This window comes from Phlebotomus papatasi, chromosome 1 (assembly GCF_024763615.1).
Source record: "Phlebotomus papatasi isolate M1 chromosome 1, Ppap_2.1, whole genome shotgun sequence".
Lineage (NCBI taxonomy): Eukaryota > Metazoa > Arthropoda > Insecta > Diptera > Psychodidae > Phlebotomus > Phlebotomus papatasi.
Window position 1 is genome coordinate 22,450,001 of NC_077222.1, and position 26,166 is coordinate 22,476,166.

The 26,166-nt window shown below is 32.1% G+C and overlaps 1 protein-coding gene across 4 annotated transcripts in view; it reads left to right on the forward strand.

Annotated features, from left to right (window-relative positions):
• LOC129798229 (uncharacterized) overlaps nucleotides 1-25,333 on the forward strand; it is a 139,423-nt gene extending 114,090 nt beyond the window's left edge. For 2 of the 4 annotated variants that reach the window (XM_055841265.1, XM_055841266.1), the window contains 7 exons: nucleotides 342-706; nucleotides 5,243-5,350; nucleotides 8,850-8,909; nucleotides 8,994-9,042; nucleotides 14,396-14,572; nucleotides 19,989-20,102; nucleotides 25,022-25,333. In XM_055841265.1, the coding sequence (XP_055697240.1) occupies nucleotides 342-706; nucleotides 5,243-5,350; nucleotides 8,850-8,909; nucleotides 8,994-9,042; nucleotides 14,396-14,572; nucleotides 19,989-20,102; nucleotides 25,022-25,149 (1,001 nt within the window). In that variant the 3' untranslated portion in view covers nucleotides 25,150-25,333. Of the gene's footprint in view, nucleotides 1-341; nucleotides 707-5,242; nucleotides 5,351-8,849; nucleotides 8,910-8,993; nucleotides 9,043-14,395; nucleotides 14,573-19,988; nucleotides 20,103-25,016 lie in introns of all 4 variants that reach the window. The other 2 variants (XM_055841263.1, XM_055841264.1) reach the window with 1 other exon arrangement.
• The last annotated feature ends 833 nt before the right edge of the window (nucleotides 25,334-26,166 follow it).

Below are 26,166 nucleotides of genomic sequence, written 5' to 3' on the forward strand. Positions count from 1 at the left end.
GGCATCCAGGTAGAGTCTACCACAGACCTTAAAAGTCAGCCTTGAGTGTCATAGTTGTGAGCTTGAGTCCCGCATGATCCAAAAGATTGAAGTCCTATTTCGTGTCCTATAAGATCAAACACTTTTTTTTAGTCTAAACATATCAAAGAAATACTATTTAAAGAAAATTGGGGATTTCTACCACTTCCTGTTTCGATTTTATTACTCCATCTCAGTTTTGAAAATACTTACAAAAGAAAAACTACTGTGCGACATCTGCGATGTCCATTAGAATGAAATTGATATTAGCAAATGTGTCTTCTATGTAGATTTCTCTTCATTTGTGTGCTTTCAATTTTCAGGACTAATTCAACCACCTCAAACGACATCATATGTGGCTGGAGATAGCTCAGGAAGGAGTCCCCTTCCAGATATTGACACAAATTTCCTGAATAGTGTAAATAGAAATCAACTGGACCCGGTGGTTAGCTCAAATGTGAGTGCTAGTCAAATAAATCACATTAACAAGAAGGGACCACCGTCCACAAGAATTGGTCCTACGAATTCACCAGCCCGGACCATTGATAACCAATTAACTGAAAGTGAAGACACTGCCTCCAACTTCAATGAGACCTACTTCGGAACGGAGAATTCATCAACTGTAATTTATCAGGCTGGTTCAATTGCAATTCTCGAGTGTGTCGTCCGTAACATTGGCGAGAACGTGGTAAGAGTTCTTTGATTTCTTTCCTACTATACCATATTCTAGCATTCGATTGTGTAGGCCATCGAACGAATAAATACTTACGTTGACATGGTCATATAATGACCGGGTTGAAATGAGGGGCGGTGGTGTATATATGAATCACTCTTTGTATTAGAAACTTGGAACATGGGGAGAGGCTTTTCATACTTTTCTGCTACATTTATTCTCTTGACCATTCGTTTCTCTTCTGCAAATAATCCATAGCAATGAAGATGAGTGGGAGCATAGTGGGTGGTATCGTGAGCTTTTTTTTGTGTTCGCAGAACGGGATGAAAAATTACACAACGAGCTTTCAGGATAATGAAACACATCAGTTTCTGTTGTAATTGAGTGTGTGTTGCATTCATGCTCAGATTTTTCTACAATAATAGATCAAGGGGCTATTCCAACACAGCATAGATTATACTTTTGAATTTAGGGGGTATGGTAAATAATTATTCAGCGATTAACTTTTGTTATTCCCTTAGATTAGGCACCAGTCAATTTTTGTAAATTTAGCATAACCCGGATAACAGATTTAATGCTCAAAAGCTTAATTTTTATGAGTTGTAGAACATCAAACTGCTTAAAAATTATATAAAAAATAAAACAAAACGTCAGCGCTCTACGGCGGGTAGCGAAACTAATACGGCTCAACTTAGTCTTAACACTAAGTACTTAATTAAGGTTCCTTTGTTAAAGTCATTATATATTAAGGTTTAGAGAAATATCTTCATTAAATACTCAATTAAGGACTATATCGACTAAGGATTTTTTAAGTAGTTACTAAAAATTACTAAAAGTTACTATTAAAACAAATATTTTTATTTTCTCGTATTTTATTATCTGTTAAAGAAAATGGAAAAACATTTTTGTCTAATTGGAAAGATGAATACGTTGCCACCTATTGAGCTATCCCACCACGCACTTTTTTCACTAGCTTTGTTGCCGGACGAAACTATATATAGTCCTTAAATCCTTCAGAAGAAGTGGTACAGAAGTGCTTGGAACAAAAAAATCAATAGGATGATCGATTAAGAAATTAAAAAATTTAAATTTTTGTAATAAATGTAGACTCCTTTTACATGATGGTACCCAAGAGAAGGTATGAATACCCGGTTTCCGGATTATACTTGGTGCAGTTAAAAAGAGGATTTATTAAGATTTGGGTATCTTGTTGGTAACTTACACTCTTGGAACCCGCGCTAAAGGAAAGGGTTTCTTCCATTCATCTGGGGAGACCAGTTGTGAGGTCGGTCGGCAGCCGCAACACAGTTAATTGAAATAAATTTTAATTGAATAGAAATTTGACCAGGTTTAATAGAATATGAGACAGCACTTGAGGGTGGGGCAGTTTCACGCAGCTGTACAATTTTCGAGACTCCTTCATTAAAACGTATGAGGACTCAATGGGTCAAGTGGTAAAGCACTCGATCTATGACGCAAGTTTCCTGGGTTCGAATCCCCTTTAGGTCACCAAGAATTCTTCTGACGTTAAAGGTATTCGAAATATATCCAAAGAGCTTTGCTGAACTTGATTCCATAGGGCATGGAACTGAGAACCTCATCCTTTATAAGAAAATATAATAGTGCATGTTCCTAACTCACCTTGCGCGAAGGCCTAAGTTCTACTATGAAACGTTGTGCCACCATCATTATAATTATTATTCGTTAAAACGTTGATGATTTTTTTCAAATTAAAATGGTCTGTTAGTTTCTCTTAGGTATTGGCTAGCTGAAAATGCGCATGCCCGGCAAAACTCTTAATAGATCATTTTTTGTTGTAAAAAGTTGTGCTCTCTAAACTACATTTGCTTGAACTACCTCACTTTCCCCAAATGAATCTCACAAATCACATCTAACTTTGATAAAATGGAAAAAAATCGTGATACTTTATATCTATTACTTACTTTTTATTCATTATGTCTAATTTTATAAAATATTTGATTAATAATATCTATTATTTTATTTAATATTGTTTTCCCAAAAAAATCTAGGGGAAAGTACTCTCCCTTCGAACGTTCATGCCTTCGAATAATGTGAATTTTCTTTAAGTTTTCCTAAGAGAGTTACACATTTCTATTAAATATTAGTTAGCTTATTATCAATTATTGATAATTATGTGACAATCATGTGGAAATCTCTTAAGAAAAGTAGAGAAAATTCACATTATTCGAAGGCATGAACGTTCGAAGGGAGAGTACTTTCCCCTAATGAATTTTTATTAAAATATTTTGGATAAGAATTTGAACTTCACAATTTTTTTATGTGTAATAATAGTTATTCTTTTAGGAAAGTTCAATTTCTAAATAGTTTTAGCCACGCCACTATTTTGTAGCCAGAAAACTATGTTTATTAATTTTTCAAAATTTTCATTCAGGTTTAATTTTACTTGAGATTTTACTGGAATATCACTACCTCTGTCGAAAATTTATTTTAATTAAACACGCTTAAAAAAATAGATCACGCCCACTTTAAGACTTGCTACTGGAAGAAATGTCAATATTTCAGAATTTAAAAAAAAGTCAAGGGGAAAAATGAATTCTCAAATGAGTAATAGAAAAAAAATTTGACCTCGTTTGAAGTAACGTAAATTGGTAAATGCAGAAGTAAAGTGAAGTCTTCTAGAAGAAATGTTACTAAATAGAGGCAGGTGCTAAATTATCAAAGAAAAGCAATAATTTTTAGAATATAATTTTAAGAAAAGCTTATGTCAGATTAATACATATTCCAGATTCCAGTAGAGAAATATATTTCTTAATTATTTAAATAAATTTTGCAACATATTGAATGTGGCAGATTGAATGATAATTTGATAAAAATGGTAATAGAAAATACGATTTGATTACAAATGTAAAAAAAACGAATGTCATAAAATGTAGGAACTCAAGGATAGTGAAATATTAAATTGCTGTAATCGCAAGGACAAGAAATGTAGAAGTTATAAACCGTCTTAGCACTTTCGGTTTGATTTAAATAGAATTATTATCATCTTTGAGGTTTTTATTGACCAAAACGGTTAAATATTTTTACAGAAAATGTACATCAGAGGTTCTTCTTAGATTCGAATAGTAAGAGTAGGTTTCTTGAAAAATCATCCCTGTATTAAGGTAGTAAATTTTAAGGCAAGGAAGTCACTTGGACAGCGTTTTTGAAGGGGCGTGGCTTAAAATTGAAGAACACTGTGAAATGTTCAGAGACGGCTCTGGAAAAACTTTTATTGTCAGTGAAATTTTCAATTTCCCTATTGATTTTTTAGCAGATTTTTGGGAGAATGTTATGTAGGGGAAAGTGCCCATGCTTCGTACGATTCTAAGCTTCGTAATGACTAAATTTTTCCTATGTTATTTTAAAAACTAGCGGAAAGTGCTGACTTTTTAAAATATATTGCAGTGTCACATTTATTGAGAAATAGGGTAAAGTGATATAATTTGGAATTAGTGTTACAAGTTGGACAATTCGTCGGTATGAGTTGGACATGGCTTTTTTCTTGATAAATACAGTACAAAATTTGTTTTTAAGCACAAGGAACCAAATTATAAAACCAAAGCATTAAAAATATACAAATAAAAATGAAGTACTAAATTTATCAAGACAAAAAGCCCTGTCCAAATTCTACCATTGCATTGACCAACTTGTACCGCTGTCCAACTTGTATCACTTTACCCTAAAGAACAAAATTGGTCATTACGAAACTTGAGATCATACAAAGAATTGATGCTTATTCCCATCATGAACCCTTAGGAACCTGTGAACGGTTATTTCAGTACTGAATTAATAAACTATATATTAACACTTAATCGTATACTTCAATGGAAATACATTTTCTGATTATAAATCGCCAATAGGGGAAAGTACTCTCCCTTCGAACGTTCATGCCTTCGAATAAAGTGAATTTTCTTTTAGTTTTCCTAAGAGGCTTACATATTTCTATTAAATATTTGTTGGCTTACCATCAATTGATGATAATTCCTTGATAATTTAATGTAAATCTCTTACGAAAACCAAAAGAAATTCACATTATTCGAAGGCATGAACTTTCGAAGGAAGAGCACTTTCCCCTAATTGTACAAAATGAGTAAAAAAGCATTGATGTTCTACATATATTTTTTTTATTTAATTTAAATTGCGGTTTTTCCTGTTCATAAATTTTTGTCGCACAATCAGTATTAATTAGACTTCTCATTATTTTTTAATAATATGCGATAATTACAAAATGTTAATTATGATAAAGCCTTATATGTTTACATTATCACTATAGTTATGGTAGTGCAATGTGCCATAAAATACAACAGTACTTGTTGCTTTCCAGTCTATATAAATTACGTATCTATAGGCTTACTTTAAAGAGAACTTTGCAGATTTTTTAAGTATAAAGTTCTAAAATGGCAATTTTCGCAGAAATAGAAAGTCTGGGAATTTCAAATGGGTTTTGGTTTCGAATTAAATTTCGCTCTTTGCAGTACTTTGATCTACTGGAAAGCTTAAATATACAAACATGATATATGTATTCCGTAGGTATCGTGGATCAGGAGGAAAGGGAAAGACTATCATCTTTTAACGGTTGGCTTAACAACATACAGTGGTGATGAGAGATTTAGTGCAATTCATCCGTTGGATTCTGAGGTGAGCTGCTTTTTTTACCAATTGCTAAAATACCAAACGGTTGGTAGAATGTTTGCCCATATGTATTTAGCTTTGAGTTTCATCCACCGAATGTTTTCCAAATGGGAAAAACATTATATATTAGTGGGTGAAAGTATAGTCTGCAAATAGCAACTGATGAAGGACTAAAATGTTGTACCGGGTATTTTCTGAAAGGCTGGAGAATTCATTGAAGAATAAAATATAAGAATTACTGTGTGTTGTATAAATCTGCCCTTTTATACGGAGTTTATCGAGGCACCATTTATATTAGAAATTGCTGGACCAGAAACCATATTGAGTGGAATGAATCGGGCGAAAACGTATAAATATGGTAAAATAACATAAATGATTTACAGTTCCTTGAGCTCTAATTCTCTGTGATTTTTAATTTATGACGAAAGCATCCAGCAGAGTGTATTTTCCAGTGTTAAATTTCCTGTGAAGAATTTATCAAATGTGAACTGTGATGTTCTACCCTCCCGGAGGCACCACTATAGTTATTAATGACATACGGGCATAGCTTGCAAATCACTGATTGTACCACCCTCTTCTTTATTTTTCAAAATCTGTCTAAAATCTGCTACACACTGTGCTGGACTCAAAATTATTAATAGAGAAATCTTCTTGTTCACTTCATCCCTGATTGACGCAATCAGTTGAAAGTCATTTGTCTCCTTTAAGCTGTCTACACATATGAGCATTTTTTAAAAAAATTCTTTAAAAAAATTTTTAAAAAATAAAAATGGGTCGGTTTTTTTTACAAAATTGCTTACATACTAGGCAAATTTCTGTAAAAAATCCATTTTTTTACAAAAATTTTCACTAGTGTAGAGCCGATTCTTTTTAAAAACCTTTTTAGGGTTATTTTTTAAAGAATTTTTTTAAAAAATGCTCATAGTGTGTAGACAGCCTTAGGGTCAAAAATCTACACTGTAAAAAATTGACCTTTATTCCCCTTTATAACTTTCTACAAAATTGTAATTTGGGAAAGTAATAACTTAATTTTTGTATTATATTTATAATATATTTCCATCGTACATTGAAGGAAATCGAAACAGTTATTTTAAATAAAATACTGTAGTTTTAATCTAAATTTTTAAAAACGACTGTTTCTATTACTTTGCCGGTATTAAATGATTCAAATCGATGTCAGCTAAAATCCGGAAAATCAAAATCTTGAACGTCAAAATTCCAAAAAGCAAAAATCCCAAAATCCCGAATAACCAAGATCCGGATAAGTCAAAATCCCAAAAGCCAAGATCCCGTAAGCCGAAATTCTAAAAGCCAAAATTCTGAATGGTCTAAGTCCTTAAAGGGAAGAAATTATACGGAGGATAATATGTGGAATAATTTCCAAAAATACAGAAAATTTCCATTTGCGTCCAGCAAGTACGGGCACAATCGTTGGAATAACTATGACACCTTTAAGAATTCAAGATTTTGGCGTTCGAGATTTTGGTTCGTTCGGGAATTTCGCATTCCCGGAATTTTGACCCATTCAGGTTTTTGGCTTACGGGATTTTGACCGAGAACACTTCATATTGCCGACTGGGGCATAGTTACCGGTCTTAAACAGTTACGATAATCAAAACTAAATTCTAGGTACAAAAAGTTATTGTTCAAATAGGTTAAGGTAACCTGTACAAATACAAAACGGTCAGAAATTCCGTCCAATAACGTCAAAAAAACTTAGTAATTTTAAGATTGAAGCTAATTGGACAGTAGCAGGGAGTTACTTTTTGTTAAATGATCTAAAAGGTATGCTGGAGGCATTACTAATCAAAATTTATATATTCTTGATCAAATTTGAGTTTTTTTTTGATAGAATTTATCAGGGGGTGACATTAGTTTTGAAAAATGCGCCCGGTTTTAGTGTATATTTTTCTCTGTTTTCGTACACATTTCACAAGATATCTCCAAAACTACGCAGGTTGCCAATTTGTAGTTTTCGGTTGCCTCTTCGCTATTAAATTGGCTTTTATTTTGTATTTATATTTTTTGCTAATTCATTCCACACTGACAGAAAACAGCTAATAAACCCAAGAGCTTTTTCGGCACGCTAGAAACATATGGGAAGCATAGGAAATGTCATGCCCGTGGAATTTATTAACTAGTCAAATTTAATTCTTTTATGGACTAAAATCGATTTTTTTTACTAAAAAAAATAGATTTTTTTTATGACTCTGGCACACCATTTAGATCTGGAAAATTTTATGTAATCGAAATTGACATCTTTTTTTTCTCAAATATTTTATATATGTCTTTCCCACTATTCCAGACTCATGTTCGTTATTGAAACATCAGATCAAATTCAATTCAGTTCAATCGAATTTCGAGTGCGAAATAATCAGATAGGCATATGCAAATTATTTTAGAAAGAAAGAAATGTTAATTTTAATTTCATCAAATTTTCCTGATGATTTTGATTGAAAAAATGATTTTTTTATTGAGAAAATCGAAAATCGAATGATTAAAATTGGTTTTTTTATGGCGCATCTTTTAGATCAGGAAAATTTCAATAAATCAAAATTTACTTCTCATTCTTTCTCACTCATTCTCTAACATTCTTCGTCTTTTTTAAAACATAACAACAAATTCAATTTAGATCAGTCGAACTTGCAGTGCGAAAGAATGAGTTAGACATATGCAAAACATGTGAGAAAGAAAAAGATGTGAATTTCGCTTTCATGAAATTTTCCTGATCTAAAAGGTGTGCCGGAGCCATTACAGATCAAAATTGATTTTTTGCTTGCCAAATTCAAATGTTTTACTACTCGATTTTGCTATTTTCTGGAAAATTTGATTTGTCCTGGATGAATTCGATTTTTTTTACTGGCCAAAGTGATTTTTTTTTACTTAAACGAGGGATTTATATTCTCTCTCTCTGTGGAGTTCGAGCAGTTAAAACTGATTCTTTCACTGGGCAAAATCGATTTTTCTTTTACTAAATTGAACCGACTTTTATTAACCCTAAATCGATTTTTAACTTAAAGAATTTTAGTTTCTGACTGAATTTTTTATAATACTTTACTAACAAAATTAGAGTTTTTATTCATAAAATTTTATTTTGTTTAATGCTTCCGGCATTCCTTTTAGATCAGTAAATTTTCTTGAAGACGAAATTCATATCTCATACTTTCTCACAGTGTAATATTTTCATCACCAAAACGTTTTCAGTGGAAAGTTTAGTGTTTCACACCAATTTTCGGAATTTCACTAAAGTCGATATTTTCACCGAATGCCAACAACATCAGGGCAATATTTTCATTTCATTCCCCCTGATGCTTATCATTAATTAAAATTTACAACTCAAGAGAACGAGAGTGGACATGTTTGGCATTAAAAATTTTCCGCGCGCAATTCGCACAATTGTGCAATTAAGCTGCGGGCGGTTGGAACACAAATTTCATGTCTAATTAATTGGTGGGCATTTATAATACAGACATTACTTTTCTCTTCCTCACCAACAACCCCACAGGACTGGACCCTTCAGATCAAATTTGTGACCACGACGGACGCTGGAGTGTACGAGTGCCAGGTATAAGGAAAAATGTTCTACCAAAGTCATTAGGGAGCCCAATTGGCGGACGTCTAATTGTACTAAATTTATTTCCACCCACAGGTCTCCACCCATCCGCCAATATCAATCTTCACACACCTTCATGTTGTTGGTAAGTATTCCTATTCTGGGTATGAGTGCTCTTTAGAAGGGCTTCTGGTTGGGTTCATTATAATGTAGACAGATCATCCTAAAATAGACTCTAACAAAGGATTTTTATTTGCTTGAAAATTCAATTACGTTTATATTTAGACTATAATGCGTTGTAATGTTGACGTAATATTGAAGATTTCTATTTAGTTGAGAACAATACAACAAGCAAATACATCTTGAGTAACTCTTAATAAAGCCACAACGTAGCAATTTGCACATTCCACCCACAATTATATAAGAAAAAATCACAAGATTTCATAGTAAATGTTTAATTAGGGGGAACTTAAATTATTTGAATACGGTGTAATTATGAAAAATACTTTAGACATTTAACTTCAAAAAAAAAAACCAACGTTTGTTGATTAATCAGTTCAAAATGGTGTATAAATAAATTTGTAACCTACGCAATTAACATGACTTTTTGTTTGATGGTAGAAATCATTAGTACACTCAGAAAAATAATCGAGTAAAACTTACTCAAGTTGATGTTGAAATTACTCTTTTTCGTTGTGATTTTCGATTAACTATATTTAAGAATTGATTTTACTTCTATTTAGGTGTAATATTCGTAAGATTTGTTTTAACTTTTTTTTCCTAAAAATTACATGGCCAATAAAGTGTAAAGGAGTGTAAATAATTCTTTTTAAGACTGAAAATAAGTCCTTTTAAGAGTTAACTCTTTCGCGTCTTTAGGGTAATATATGACCCGGGGAAAAAAAAAGTTTTTTTTTTGACTATTTATATTAATTGAAATCTATCTGTTTGTGCACGACATCATAATAGAAAGATGTAAGATTCTTGGCTAATTTTCTCAAGACTCCAGATATTCAGGAAAGGAAAATATTTGAGATCAAAGTGACTTTTCTTTTTCAAAATCTTTTATATTCATTTATTTTTTTTTTCAACAAAAAGTTCTTTAGAAACACAAAATAGAATACTCAAAGATTGTATATTGCATATTTTGATATAATAAACTACTCTCAATTTTCCAGAAAAGCGCGTAGAATTATCTGGGTCATATATGACCCTAATGTCGGCATGGGTAAAAGTTTATGAAAGTGTTTTCGTGCCAACATGTAGTTGGGACAGTTGGGACATTGTTTTTCTTTGTGAAGTCCAGAAGGAAAATATCTTGCTCCTGGACATTTCATCTTATATCTGATGAATTCTAACATATTTTGCAATATTTTAGACTATTCTGCAAGCTTCCAATATTGTACAATTGTATTGTGTGTGAATAAATATGTAGATAAATTTATTTTTCCCAAATACCACTCAAAATATTGTGACAATGACTGTTCAAGGGATTACCAGGAAGATTCCTTGAACACCAGGAGTACAGTGTACTAACAATTACAGCGATATTCGTAGAGTTAATTCAACTCTGCCATGGAGTTGTTTTAACTTTTTATGTTTTTGAATTTCAAAAACCAAAATCTTTGAATTTCATTATAAATTTTCGTTTGCATAAGCCATGGTCGAATTTCCGAATCCTTTCATTGATGAGTTTTTTCAAAATTGTTTTTCGATTTAATAAACTGCTTCCATGTAATTTGGTTTTATTTTATTTTCTAAATTTAGAATTGCAATTTATGAAAAATATCTAAAAAAAATCAAAAATCAAGCAAGAGTATCTTGTTTAATATTCCATTCTGTTTTTCAAATATGCATTTCATTGTATTAAAATTTTACAGTTGGTAATATTGTACATTTTCCAAGTTAGCTTTAATTTTCATTATTATAATATTAATTGAACCATGTAGCAGAATCAGTATAAGTTAATTTGTATCCAATTCATGGAACACTTGTGATTGTAGGGGTGGGTGGGGAAGCTTCACATGTGCATAACCAGAGAGAGGATATATTGTTCTAGGATATTCAATTAATATTTCGCAATCATACTACATAGTTTAATAGATGTTTGCTGAAACTAAACTGAAGTGAACTGGATACAATTAGTTTTAATACACTTCACTCAAATTTCTCGAAAGAGTTTTGAAAAAAAATGAACTGCTTGAAACTGCCTCGTTCCTCCGTTGATATGGATTATTACATTAAATTTTGGATTGTTATATTTGGAGAGAAGCAATTACCGAACAAAATGATTGATGTAGTAAAATATTTGACCACAAATCATCGTTATGTTGAATTGATTAAACAAATTAATCACACAGCATATTTTTGTAAAAAAAATGTTGTTTGTGGTAAAAATTATACAACCTTTTGTAAATAGTAGGGAAGTGCGGGTATGTTAGAAACACAAGGATGAGCTTTTAAAATTCGACAATAACTTTAAGTTGATTTAGAAAAAAATGAGTTTAACTGTCTACAATTTCCTCACTCTACATTTTAAAATTAATTTAGTGTGAATACAAATTTACTATTTGATCAATGCTGTGTGAAATTTCGTTCTAAAACATAAGTGTATCTCTTACCACTTAAAACAATTCATGTTTGCTGATGATTAATTCGAACACTAAATATGATTTTATTGAATTCACAACATGTAATATTTCCCGAATAATATCAAATGCAGTGACATAAGGTAAGTGTGCCAAATTTCGGCATGTATAAGCAACGAAGTCCAAAGTTTGAAATGCAATATTTTTAATTCATATTGATATTTTTTCTTACTTCCTTTTCGGGAGGGTTGTGTGGAACCTTGAAAACTAGTTTATCATCTTTGTTTTCTTTAAATCATTTATTTGCTAAAATATTGAAAAATCAATAATAATATGGGCATTGCTTTGGGTAATATTCCGGCCACTTTGAGTGAAATACCGGCCACCTTTTTTCTGACCACCTTTTGTGACGCAACGGATAAAAAAATACAAAACGTCAGACGGAACGAGTTTAATATTTAGTTTAATACGTTTATATGACCCACAAGCCCTGAAATCTTCCGTGTAATTTGCCCTGCTACTCTTCAGAGTAGCATCTCAAATTTACGCGCAGATTCCCGTAGCAATTTGCCTTTTCTGAACTCTTCCAAAGCCTTTTCCACATCATCTTTTTCGTAGAAGCGTGGTTTTTTTCTCTGGACATTGTAGAACTCAGAAATTGAAAAAAAAGAAAAACGTAAAATGAATAAGAAATTTAGGAAAGCAAAAGATGTTGCCGGAATAGGCAACACTACCTCACCGGAGAGACGCTCATAAAGTATATACTTTTTTACGCGAAATACAGGATCCAGCTGGCAAATTTCACTCGACATGTAAAGATTGAATCACTATTACGGTAAGTGTGCCAAATTCCGGCCAGCTTGCAATTTCGGCCACCTTTTTTGTTTCTCGAATTTCCATGAACGTTTAGATTTTACGTACTCTAGAGATTATACGATGCAAAAGAATAACAAATAATGTAGCTTCGACAAACGAGATGACGTGAAAAAGATATTGAAAGAATTCCCGAACGGAAAGGAACTATGAGAATGAAGGTGGCCGAAATAGGGCACCAAAGCTATGTCTATATTTTTATTCATTTTAAAATGTATTAAGAATGGTTTTAGAGTAAATAAAGACGATAAACTGTCTACAAGGTTCCAAGCAACACTCTTTCAGAAGAAGGAATAAAAAAAATCAATTTGTGTTTAAAATATTACATTTCAAACTTGAGACTTTGACGCTTGCATGCAACTATGCCGAAATTTGGCACACTTACCCTAACATAAACAGAAACAATCTTTAATGAAAACTAATGAATTTTAATGAAAAACACCGAAGGAAAACCTTTTACACATCACCGCAAATCGTAAGACTGCTAGAAACACAATCGATCTGTCACATTTTTTGTAAGACTCTTTCCACACTGAGTTTTTACAACGCAATTTAAATTCAAATTATACCTAAAATTTAACGGTTTTTGTGTTAATACATCCTAAAATGAATAAATATTTAAAAGCAAAATGAATTCATTGACTATTCGAAGATAACATACATAATTTTAATTAATTTATTTCCATGGCCAAAATTACACTCAAAGTGGCCGAAATTAAAAGCTGGCCGAAATTTGGCACACTTCCCCTAATTAAGTTTATTTATAAAAATATGAAATTAAATACTAATTGAGAGAAATTATTGTCCAATGAAGATTATTATTATACATCCTGCAGAAGTTAAAACGTTTGTTATTTGTTGGAGAAACATATCATACAATATCAAAAGCAGGATGTATGTGGTTTTTCCAAATCCACCCAAATAATATCCATCATAGAGAACATGTAGTGTTATAGAGTAATTTAATGGCTTAAATTATACTAAGTCTATTTTCCATTTCACGAATTTTATCACTAGGATTAGTGAAATACCTGATAATGACTATCAGAATGTTGAATAGACTGGAAATAGGTTAAAGAGTTACTTTTTTATGGTATTAATTTTAGGTCTGGTGATTGGTCATCAAAAGGATATTTTACGGCCCTACATATTACGCTTCTCATTAAAGTTCAATATATTCCGAAGATAGGACAGTGATAGGACATTCAATTAATACACTAGCAAAATCTCATTTTCTTAAAATTAGTCTCGATTTATCTAATTTAGAAATAGTACAGAATGCAATGAATTTTGATGGTATAACGTCATATCTAATAATGATATCACTTTGCAATCATTTAAATTTCTAATTTCGACGTTTGATCAAAATATTGGTCAAAAAGTTCCTGCTAACACATTAAGTGCATTAAGTACACTGAGAAAAAAAATGCTGCGATTAACTTTTTTTCGTCATAACTTTAACACTTTTGGGTGTAAAAATATATCAACATTTTTTAATGTTAATTTTACACCTTTTAAGGGTAAAATCAACATGAAAGAAGGGTAACTTTAACCCATAATACACCTAAAAAGGGTAATATTTACACCGTTTTCGGATCAATACTGCAGGGTAAAATTAACATTTCCGGAATGTTATTTTGATTTTTTCGGATTTCTCTCAGTGTACTTTTCAAGTATTTAATTATTTTATTTAGTTCCATGATAGGTTTGTCTATCTAAATTACATTGCTTAAAAATTTCTTTTAGAAAATGCTAAAAGAATGTATATTAATGTAGCCCCTTAGTTCAAAGTAACTCCACGTCCTCCTATTAACCGCTTAAAATTCAGCAGAAGTAACCACGAATTTTCGGTTATTACTTGAATTTCAAATAGAATTCCAGTTTGGTAAATTACAATACATTCATAGTTTAATAATATTTTCAAAAAATACCATTACGGTTTTAATAATTTCTATTATATTCTGCTTATATTAAAAACACTTGAATTGCAGAAAATAGCAATAACATTTTTCCTCTGTGTTTGTGGTATATTTGCAGAGGCACGAGCTGACATAGCTGGCCCACAGGAAAAATACCTAAAACCTGGTTCAACACTTCGTTTGGTCTGTCGAGTCCTTCAGAGCACTGAGCCACCGCTGTATTTGTTCTGGTATCACAACAATCGGATGATAAACTACGATACACATCGTGGTGTTAATGTGTCCACAGATGCAGGTAACGTTGAGATTATGGATTCACCCCTAATTGAGCATGACTACCATGTGGAAAATCTTCCTTCTGTATCTTTTTTTGCCCAAAGTCCCATCCACTTCTTGTCACAATTTTGAAATATCAAAATATACCACCAAGAGAATTTTACCGCCAACTGGTGAGCTAGAGATAGGAAGAAGAACGCCTCATATTTTAATGGAGATTGATGATGTTTGGTGGTGAATTTTACACATCAGGAAATTGCTTTTAATTTTTTACCATTGTTGTATTCAAGGGAATTTGAGCAAAGTTTTGTTTAACATCTGTAAAAGTGTGATATGGTGCGGCTTATTAAGCTTTAAGCAACGATTATGAGAGAAAGTATGTTGAAAGGAAGGAAAGTTTATGTTTTTTTGCACATTTATTACTACCTAAGTTTCATTGTATCAATTAAATTTCGTTCATTTCTGAAAGATATTGACAATTACCTAAGATATTTAATGTACTAAATATTTAATTAATGGTTTAGTGTGACCTATTCGACAATTTGTTAACATGTTAACCTCAATGGTTTGAGCCTGACATCAGTTGTGAGAAATGCGATCATTTTTAATGCACATTTTTTCTGTCTTCGTACGGTTTGTGCAGGTTTAACCTAGTATTTCTGAAACTACATCTTTAGAGAAATTCAACTCAATTTTAATTTGTCTTTTACTCTTTTTTTGCAATTACTACTAAGAAAAAACTCGCAGAGTTGAAACAACTCTATCTTCAACGAATTGAATTAATTCGAAGAATATTGATGTAATTATTAGGGAAAACTGGGGCAAAAAGTCACAAATCGAAAATTTCAAAATTAAATATCATCCAACACTGAGAAAAAAACGAGGGTGCGATTAACTTTTTTCCTCTTAATTTTAACACTTTTTAGGTGTAAAAATATATCAACATTTTTTAATGGTAATTTTACACTTCTTTAAGTGTAAAATTTACATGAAAAAGAGTTAATTTAATCCGTAATACACCTATAAAGTGTAATATTTACACCGATTTCGGATCAATAATGCAGGGTAAAATTAACATTACCGGAATGTTATTTTAACTTTTTCGGATTTTCTCAGTGAAGGTAAATAAGATAGTGGCTTAAAATTTTTCCACAGACAGCCTCCATAGGTCTTCTTCATTGTCGTAAGTTTGTTAAAATTTGAGCAAGGAATTTATAAAATAAAAAATATCGAAATTTTTAGCCCTATATTTTTGAAATATTTTTCGTGCAGGAGATATCAATTTATTAGCTACTTATTTTAAATTTGATGCACTGGTGAATATTTTCCAAATTACCTGGATATTCTTTGAATACGAATCCGATATCTATTTTAGAATTTTACAAAGATTCTTTTCTCCAGAAATCATTTTATTAAAAACGACCACTTGAGGTAAAAAGTAACAAAAGCTATGGAACAAAAAGTAACAAAAACCGAAACAATTTCTTATGTCCCACTGTGAAAAGAAACGTTAATGCTATGTGTCGCCGCTTGTTGTTTGCATTGGTCAAACGATTTGCAGTCTTTTGTGTGTTTTTGTTTTGTAAAATACCTTAAAATGCGCTTTTCTCGCTCAGATGGAGAAAACTGTGTTTTACAAAGGTGTAGAAGAGTAAATTTTCTATGAAAATATGTAATCTAGGTATTTTACTTAAATTTACGGAATCCCTTAATAAAGCGAAACAAAATGTTGTAGTATCTTATGCCTGATACTATTTGCCCCAGCATTTTTGAGAATGATCAAAAAATTACGTTTTAGAAAACTGCTCGACAAATATATTTCCTTACAAAATAGCGGTAAATTTTCTATAAAACTGTGCTAATTAGAAATTTTGGAGGTGCTCGAGTAGCTTGTAAAAAAATAAAATATCCGTTTTGTGACTTTTTGCCCCAGTCTCCCCTACTCTTGTTTTTATTACTTTTTTTCTTAGGTAGAAATAAGTCTACGTGCGAGTTAAATAAATTTGGTGGATATTGATGAACTTATTTCTATTTTTCGATGTAAAATTTCAACTCGACTGAAGTATATGCCTAAGTGTTTTTGAGAATATTCTTCATCCGAGATGACTTTCGTTTGACACCCTACTTCGTACTATCTGGGATATGAAACAACAAAATTTTGTCAAAAGTGTCAATAGGGATTCCCAGTCGAAGATGTGTATACATTCGATACTAAGGTAAACTGGATATAAAACGCGTTTATTTGAGTATTTTTTTGGTTTGGTTTATTTGGTAAATTATGAAAAAAATAAAAGGGTGCTTATGGTATCGTTGGTGCGGGTGCTTTTTGCACCCCTTCATTATATGGGTTTTACACTAAAGGTTTAGCCTAGCTCTCAAATCTCCCTAAATTTTTATTACTATGCAATTTCAGTGGATATTCAAGATTTAATGGATCATTTTCTGTTAAAATTTTACCTGATGAAGAATAAGTTAGAGTTAAGGCCTAGGTTTGACGCCTGTGCTTACATATGTAAGCTTTTTTTAATTGTTGAACACAATTATGCTCTAAAGGTCATCGTTTATCTTTAGAATTAAAGGAAAGTCTACGAAATGCTGGGCTGCAAAACCATACGATTCGTAAGAACCATATCGTAAGAATTCTGTATTAGGTCTTGGAATTTCTGGATAGTCTTAATCGGTTTCAAAACATTATTAACCGGTCGGTAATTTTTATTCAAAATTTTGACTGATCTATAAATCGATTCAAATAAATTTTGAACCGATATACGGGAGACCGGGAAGGTTTGGGACAGGGGTAGTGTGGGACGTGGCGATTTTTCATTATTTTTTTTTTTAAATAAATGGGATTTAACCACTACTCAATCGTAGGCAATGTATCTTGACTAAAAGAGTGGATATCCTCAGTTTCATTGTTTTAATTCTATGAACACTTCTTTAGAAATTGATAAAAATTGTATATTTTGACGTCTCAGTTTTCCTCTTTGTATTTTATATCAGCGATATATAATCAAATTTTTTTTATTTCATTAGGTAGCAGTGTAATCTGGAAACATATTTTTATAAAAGTTTCAGAGATTATACGCTCTTGTTTTTTACATAAAGGTTTTATATACCAAAACTACACGCGGGGATGTTTGGGACACCTGAATGGGGATGAATAGGACGTTGATTTTCGACAAGTTTGTAGGTGGCATGCAATTGTTTATTGTCAAAATGAAGAGTAATGCCCAGTTTCTATTGGAAATCTCCCTCTTGTGCAAAGTTTATCAATGGAGCAGATTTCTCTGACTACAGGAACAATTAAACCATCAATGTCTTGATGACCAATCTCGTTAAAAACTATTTTCTCGAGAATTTTTCGAACAATATCCTCTACAATTTTTAAAAGTTCTCCAGAAAAGGCAAGGCGAGAGCTAATTCAAAGAAATGAGGATAAAACAGGTACCATTCAGTTGTCTTAAAATCAAACAGGAATCCACCAATGAGTTCAAAACTAAAAGTGTTAAGATAATCTATATCTTAACTTATTGAATGGTAGATGGAAAATAAGAAGAAAATACTTTAAATAATTGATTGACAATAAATGACTCTACTGTACAAATAAAATTGATATTAATTTCTAAGTATGAAATAAAAGATGAAACACTTTTATTTCTATAAGAAATATTTTTAATCTTGTATTTAAAATTAATTAACGTGCTCCAATAATGCAAATTATCCGAGAAAAAATGCGTCCCATACTGCCCCATTTTGGGGAGGTTTGGGACAAAGCGTCAAGTTAAATGTTTTATCTTCTCCAAGAAAACTAATTTGTTTTCCAAGTTCTGTCCAGTACTTTTTATAAAGTCAATACCCATAAGTATCCTATAGACCGCATAAAATTATGATACGCTATCGTAATTTTTTGGAATAGTGTCTCAAAGTTAAAACATGAAAAAGTGTCTTAAATTTCCCCGGTCTCCTCTCCTTTAAAACAAGTTGTAAGTTATTAAAGTAGGTTGAAAAGAACGTCTATTGACACTTTAAGAACTCGTGTCAGCACCTATTGACACCCTACTCTGTACCATTTGGGATATGAAATTTGAACATTTCTGTTTATAGTAAAAGGTATATTACAGAAAAAATGTTATATTACTTATATATTACTAGATACTTTAAATAATTTTCAACATTTTGACAAAAGTGTGAATAGGGGTTCCCTGTCGAACAGACGTTCCCCCGACCCTAATTATTAAAAATAGTTTCGTTAGCGAAAATAGATCATTTATCTTTTTTATCTTTTAATTTTACATTGAGTAGAGAAAAGTTGATTAAACCTATGTTCTTTTCACTAACGTAACTATTACTAAAATAAATATTGATTCATAATTCATTGACTTTACAGCCACATGGAATCGATATAAATTTGTCAGGGATTCCAAGACCTTTCCAACGAAACTAAGCTTGCCAAAACCTGTTGAGAAATGCACTCATTAGAGTCGATTAATCTTTTTGATTCTATAATCTAAAAATCAAGATTGCTGTCTTTGATAACGCGCCAAGTGTAAAAAGATGAGAGTCTTAGATAATCCAAGAGAGTAAGCAAGGACTTCACAGATTTAATTATTTCTTTGCATATAACAAATATTTGTTGAAGTGAAGCTTTTTCCTCCTTATTTGCCGATTTAGTGTTTATGCAGTAGAGTCAACAGTAAATTGGTAAAGTAGCCAGCAAATAATCTGCAGAGCAAATGCAGCACATGCAAGGGAAAGCATGAGAAACTGTGCCATATTTTGATTTCGCATATTTGTGCAGGAAAAAGTTACTTGGTAGAGAGTTATATCTCTTGATGAGTCCACGACCCCGTCCGCAAGATGATTTTTATCCTACGTTCTGGTCCACTTAGCCTCGGGGCAGAAGGAAGCAATTCTGCAGAGTGCTAGCTGGGATGAGTTTTGACGGGGTGGCATAGCATTATAAAAGAAAAAGTTATAAGAGAGAACTTATATGCGAATGTGTTCAAGTATAAATGGGGTGAAGTGTAAAGTGGAGAATGGCATAAATGGGTCGTCTGATTAAATTTCTGCTATGGGGAGATGGAGGTCTTGCTGATGCATTAGAAGAAAAATATTTTATGCTGCCTCTCAACCATTGTACCATAGACTTTTCTTTGGTGTATTCGTTGGTTTGGTCATAAAATTGATATTGTCAGTGGCAGCGATAAGATAAACGCTAAGTTATATACAATTCAATACCTCCATTGAATGTCTTTCCATTCAGGAATATCTTTTCTACGTTACACCAACCAACGTTATTGATGTTGTCTGCAAATATTTTCCTTCATTTCATGGCAGAGGGATGAAAAATCTTCCAAGAAAGCACGTGCATTTGGTTGGAGAAGAAAAGGTGTAAATTCTACAGATGATTATACACATTCACTTTTCCATTCCAGATAATCGCCACTCTGAGCTTCTAATACTGCAGACATCACTATCATACTCAGGAAATTACTCCTGTGTACCCAACAATGCAATATCAGCCAGTGTACTCGTCCATATATTGAATGGTAAGTCTCCATATTACTATAATGCTACTTCTTCTATACTCCCTTCCGTAAAGCGATTAAATGGATGAATAATCCCAATTGCACATGAAGCAATATTGCGAATACCGTCATATTTTAAGGCAATATATAGCACATTGTTAGCGCGCAATATTCCAAGAGCACTTAAGTGACTACATCCACACTATTGGAAAATTCACCAAAGATTTTGGGCAAATGCTAAAGTAAATCCCCATTTCTGGAACAATAAACCAATAGCCTGAACTCAAATATTACCATAAACTCTCAAATTTCTCTACCGTTGTCGTGACTCTCCGATTCCACATTGGAAATTCGCAAGATTAACTTGGCGTCTTGCTTATGGAAGTGGAGGGTGGATATAGGATCAAACTTACCCATTATTGCACATATAGTGATTTCACGGTCTATTTACTCCAACTCCTCCAGTCGACTTTTCAACACATTGTACTCCGAAATGGTTACATATTGATAGAGAAAATCAGCACAAACTGGAGCACATTTGGGTTTTTTTTTGCTATTAGCTAATGAAAGGCGCTCGCAGTATGGGCTTTCAGCCTTTACTAATGCTAAAATGAGACTCATTTGGAATATCCACAACTGGGAAATGGCACACAGTCCATTGATTTCAGTTGTATTTAAATAAAAATCTAGACCGTTACATTCAAATTAACCCATTTGACTATCTTGTGAATCAGCAGAACTAGCACTAGTTTTTCAATTGGGACAATTTATTCAAGTGGGTGTGGTTAAACCATTTTGTCCCATTACATCCTCACTTTCTATATCTTTAATTGTCATTCAATACAGGTATTGTAAGCGCCGAGAAAAAAAAACAAGGGTACGATTAACTTTTTTTTCCTCATAACCTTAACACTTTTTAGGTGTAAAGATACATCAACATTTTTTAAAGTTAATTCTACGCCTTTTTAAGGGTAAAATTAACATTAAAAAGTATAACTTTAACCCCTGATACACCTAAAAGGCATAATATTTACACCGATTTCGGATCAATACTACAGGGTAAAATTAACATTTCTGGAATGTTATTTTAACTTTTTCGGATTTCTCTCACTCACAGTGTACAAGTAAATTAACGTAAGGTTTACCATACAATTCACAAGATATGTAGGGGGATGTAGGGCACCTTTGAATTGGGGCAGATTTGAAATTGGGCTTTTCTGTCCTATTTCTAAATGGAATTGAACCTTATCATTATTTATTTAAAAATAGAAGAAAAAAGCTAAATTTCAAAGCTACCCCAATTCAAAGGTACCCCACTTCCCCTTGGAGAGTATGATGGGGTACAGGTATGAATCTTAATTGGATCCTGAATATTAAATTCGTTTTGCAAAAAGTTAGTAAACAGAACTAAAACTTTGTATATTCCATGAGTTGCAGTTCGATTTAGGGTTACTAAAAATAGTAGCAATATCTCCTGAATTTCATTACTTCGTAAATTTGGAAGATGATTAAATTTAACTGACATATTAAGGGGCAATTTTAGACAAAAATCTAATACAAAATAATGATTTGATACTTGAAACTTGACTTCGAAACATGTACTAATTTCGTTGTAATATAAATTGAATTACCCAGAGTACTTAAGTAAGGCAAAAAACAAACGATCAGTAAAAAGTTCTAAATGGGCAGTAAAAAATTAAAAGTGAGCAGTAAAATATCTAATTTTGATCAGTAAAAAACTTAAATCTTTACAAAAATGGACCTAATTTATATATTAAAGATTTAAAATAGTTCCATATAAAGTGTAAAGACCTTTATTTTCCCTTTGCCAAGATTTGGACGAAAATATCACTGTTTCAAAGTTTTTTGTTACTGATCAATTTTAACTTTTTACTGATCATTTATTCAATGCCCTTAAGTAATTCTAGGATTATCGGATGGTTCTGGAGACTCTTCCAGGTTATAGGGGCTACCACGAATTCCTGAACATTTCTCGATTAATCGAGAATTTTCTGGTTTACCTTTATGCTTCCCCGACAGTACTCCAAAAGAAAAAAATCACAGACTCTTGACGGCTCTCGAGAAATTTCCCGGGTTTCCAAAAATTACCCTAGCTTTCTGAGTACTTCCCGGATTCTCATGATCCAATATTCGTCACGCAGGCTTACGGTATTCATTCCAAATGAAACAATTTGACATTATTTACATAACATATCTGTCTAATATTAAAACAATAATCTTGGTGAATACCAAATCAACGAATATCTTTGTAATCTTCTTGCAGTGAGAAATATTTTTCAAATTTTAAAACAAAAATAATTAAGCATTGATTTTTCTATCTAAATGAATATTTTAATTTTTTTAAATTAAATAGAAAAAGCAGCTAAGATCCTGAACGCTAAAAGTCCGAAAACCCAAAATTCTGAATAGACAAAATACCAAAAAACCTGAAATATCGAAAGCCAAAATCTTGAATCTTTCTCTTTGTCTTAACAAGCGAAAATCATAATTTCGCAAAACAGAAAACTTTTCATTGCTTCTTATTAGCGAACTAATAATTTTCAAAATTTTAGCTTTTCGGGACTTTAACACATTCAAGATGTTGATTTTTCGGAATTTTGTCTTTTTCAAATTTTGACCCTATTGGGATTATAATTTTCAGGATATTGATTTCCGTGAAATAGGTTCTTTCGGAATTTTGGCTTTTGGAATTTTGACTTTTTCGACATTTTCAGGATTTTAGGATTCAAAATTTTGGTTTTTAAGATTTTGACTTTTCAGAATATTGTCTCTTCTGGGATTTTGAGTTTTCGGGATTTTGGTTATTAGGGATTATGGCCCTTTTGGGATTTTTGCTTTTCGGAATTTTGACGATCAAGATTTTGATTTTCGGGATTTTAGCTGACATCGATTTGAATCACTTAATACCGGCAAAGTAATAGAAATAGTCGTTTGGAATTTTGACCTTTGCAGGATTATAGCTTTCAAGATATTGGGTTTTCGGGAAATTGATTCTTTCGAGATTTTGGCGTTGGGTATTTTGACCTTCTCGAAATTTTGTTATTCAGAATTTGGGCTTTCAGGATTTCGACTTTTCGCGATTATAGCTTTCATGATGTTGGTTTTTGGATTTGGTTATTTCGGGATGCTGACCGAGATTCACAAAAAAAGAATTATAAGATATAAGAAAACGCCTTATAAATCTTTCGGTAACTTTTGCTTACTTATTTTTATAATTTGAAGCGAGATTTTTGTAACCATGTCAGATTTATTTGAAGAAAAAGAAGAATTAACTTAAGGTAAAGTGCCCTCGAGTCGACCGGTTCCTCTACTCGACCGGTGGTCAATATTTGAATGTTTTAATAGTGAATTTCTGTAAAATTGTCACTGATTCGTATTTATTTATGGAATAATTGACCTATTAATGTTAGATCATATACCAAATATTAGTGCAAATAAAAATAAATTGAATAAATAACTCTACCGGTCGACTTGAGGGCACTTTACCTTATATATGGAATCTTTAGAGAAAGCTTTACATAGGATTATTTATTGAGTTAATTAAATTCTACAGTAAATCAGTAAAACGCTCATAATGTAAGATATACTTTAGTAATATTACCTGTGATAAAAAATTAATGATTTGAATTTTACTTTTAAAAGTTTTAATTTGAAAATGACACGTTTGTGTAGTACTGCTTTTTTCGAATTGATCCTTATTGGAGTTTGTGCGAGATTAAAAACTCTAAAATTTTAAATGATTTGAGTAAGCACAATACAGAGAACGAGTAAGTCAGGTCAGTAAATTAATTATAAGTGGTAGATAAGCAAAATGGTGTGATAGGCTGATTATTCCGATCCGTCCGATCTATCTTCCCAATCGGTTAATCTATCAATCTTCATGATCGACCTATCGGACTGATAAGTCTCCATATTCGGCTAATAAGGCTGATCAATCTTCATGATTGGTTGATCAGGCTAATTAAGTCTTTATGATTTACACTTCGGCAGCAACAGTAAAACATAAATGACAGCCTGTTTAACCCCTGGCATAATTCCTTGAAAAACCGACGCAAATTTATTTATGTGTAGGTCTTACTCACTATTACTCTATTACACTCCTCTTCCTGAAAAATATACGAAATTATAAAAGTAAGCGTATTTTATATTAATACCATAATATGAAAAGTCGATTCCTGGAAAAATAGAAATTTAATATGTCATTTATTCATCGATACAATGGATCATTTTTATCCAAAATTCCCCATTACCTACGATGCGGTTTGTGAGAATGAGCTAACATATGGTAGTGCTGCTATAAATTTAATTAATTTTTTGTTGAACAGGATTAAAAAAAAACCATTGAACGTAAAATATGCATATTTTATGTTCGATGATGTATTTTATGCAGAACTGTTGGAATGTTTTTACGATAGTGCTTATGTAGAAATCAATTTTACATGAGTGCAATGAAAAAAATGTCAGTGAAAATTATCCTGTGTTTATTATTATCTCAACAGAGTATTATAAAAATCATACTCTATGTTGAAATTCATTATAAATTCACTTGTGTAGTAAATTGAAAACTATTTTTCATCGGAGGTTTAATTTCAAAACCTAGTAAAATTTTCAGAAGCTCTGAAAATTAAAATTTAAAATGCTTCTACGCTTGTTGACCGACGTTGGTATTTTTGTTCAATCTTGACATTAAATTTTCTAAATTAGAGAACGATACCGTCAGGCATTTCCGACCAAACGTTACAGATTTTTGGTATTAGTATCAATCGATAAAGTGTTAAAGACGTTTTCTTGTACACTAAATCCTGTGGAAATGATTTGGAGAAGACTGTCTGAAATTTACGAAGTTCTATAGGGTGCTAAACCATTCATTTCAAGTCCATAAGACACATTTTGTCGTTGAAATTTTCCATCAATTGCAGGTGAAAATCCGGCCGCAATGCAACATGGGGAGCACAATGGAGCCATGGAGAGTGTCAAGTGGACTTGGATGGCGACATCGGTGATAACTCTTCTCGTACTTCATCTCCTCTTTGGGAAATCAATATGAAAAGTGTGTCTTTTTTCAGTGGTTTACTTTCCGTGAGGACAGTGTTTTTAAGTTTTTAAAGTAGCATAAACACTAAAGTGAATATTGTTTCGGACAGTGAATCATTGATAAAGATTACTCAATGGAAACCACTTATAATTGACTGAAGAGATATTCATAAAAAGAAATAAATGTTTAAGGAAATTAAGATATTGAAATTACTATGCGGGTTTGGTGAAAGTTTTCCATCAGCAACCATTCGTCGAAGTACTTAAAAGTGATTTTGCATAGTTTCTTGAAAATCCAATTTACCACATTAATGCCGGAAGGGAGGTTTAATATCTTTCTCTGTAAGTCTAAAATCTGGGTGGAGATAACTTGTCTTCATTGCCTTAATTGTTCATTGAATTTCTGTATTTGATTTTCATATCTTAAAGAGGGAACATCACTAGTGCAGAAAAGAGCCCTGTAAATTTTAAGTCGTTGCGGCGGAAGACAGTCCAAGTTGTAGTACGGAAATATGCAGACATATTCTCTAGGGGTTCGTGGAAATATTTACCAACATTTTCCTATTAAGTCTTTTCAGACTTCAATGCAGTTCCTTAGAAAATTTCCGTAGAGATGGATACCAAGTGTGGTTATAGTATAATACTAAAATTAATTATTTTGAGAATATCTCTTTCATTTCCGTCATGGGGAGTGGACAGACTTAAAGGCCCAAATAGACTGAGGCTGATTCTCGAAAATATATAACCTGTAAAATTTGTAATACAAATTTGGATAAAATTATTATTATAATTATGTGACAGTAAAGATTTGTCCTGACTTGTCATTGCCTGAGGGTTTGGAATTATCGATTAGAGGTCCTTTACATAAATTTCCTAACCCTGTACTTTTCTAATTCTTTACCGTTAGTTATAAGGAGTAAAATTTTTGAGGATCACCCTGTCGAGTGTAGAGTTCCGCAAAGAAGTTGAATTGAGAAAAGTCTATCTCATCTCATACCTCGATGCTAATTTTGGATTTAAGAAGAAGGCG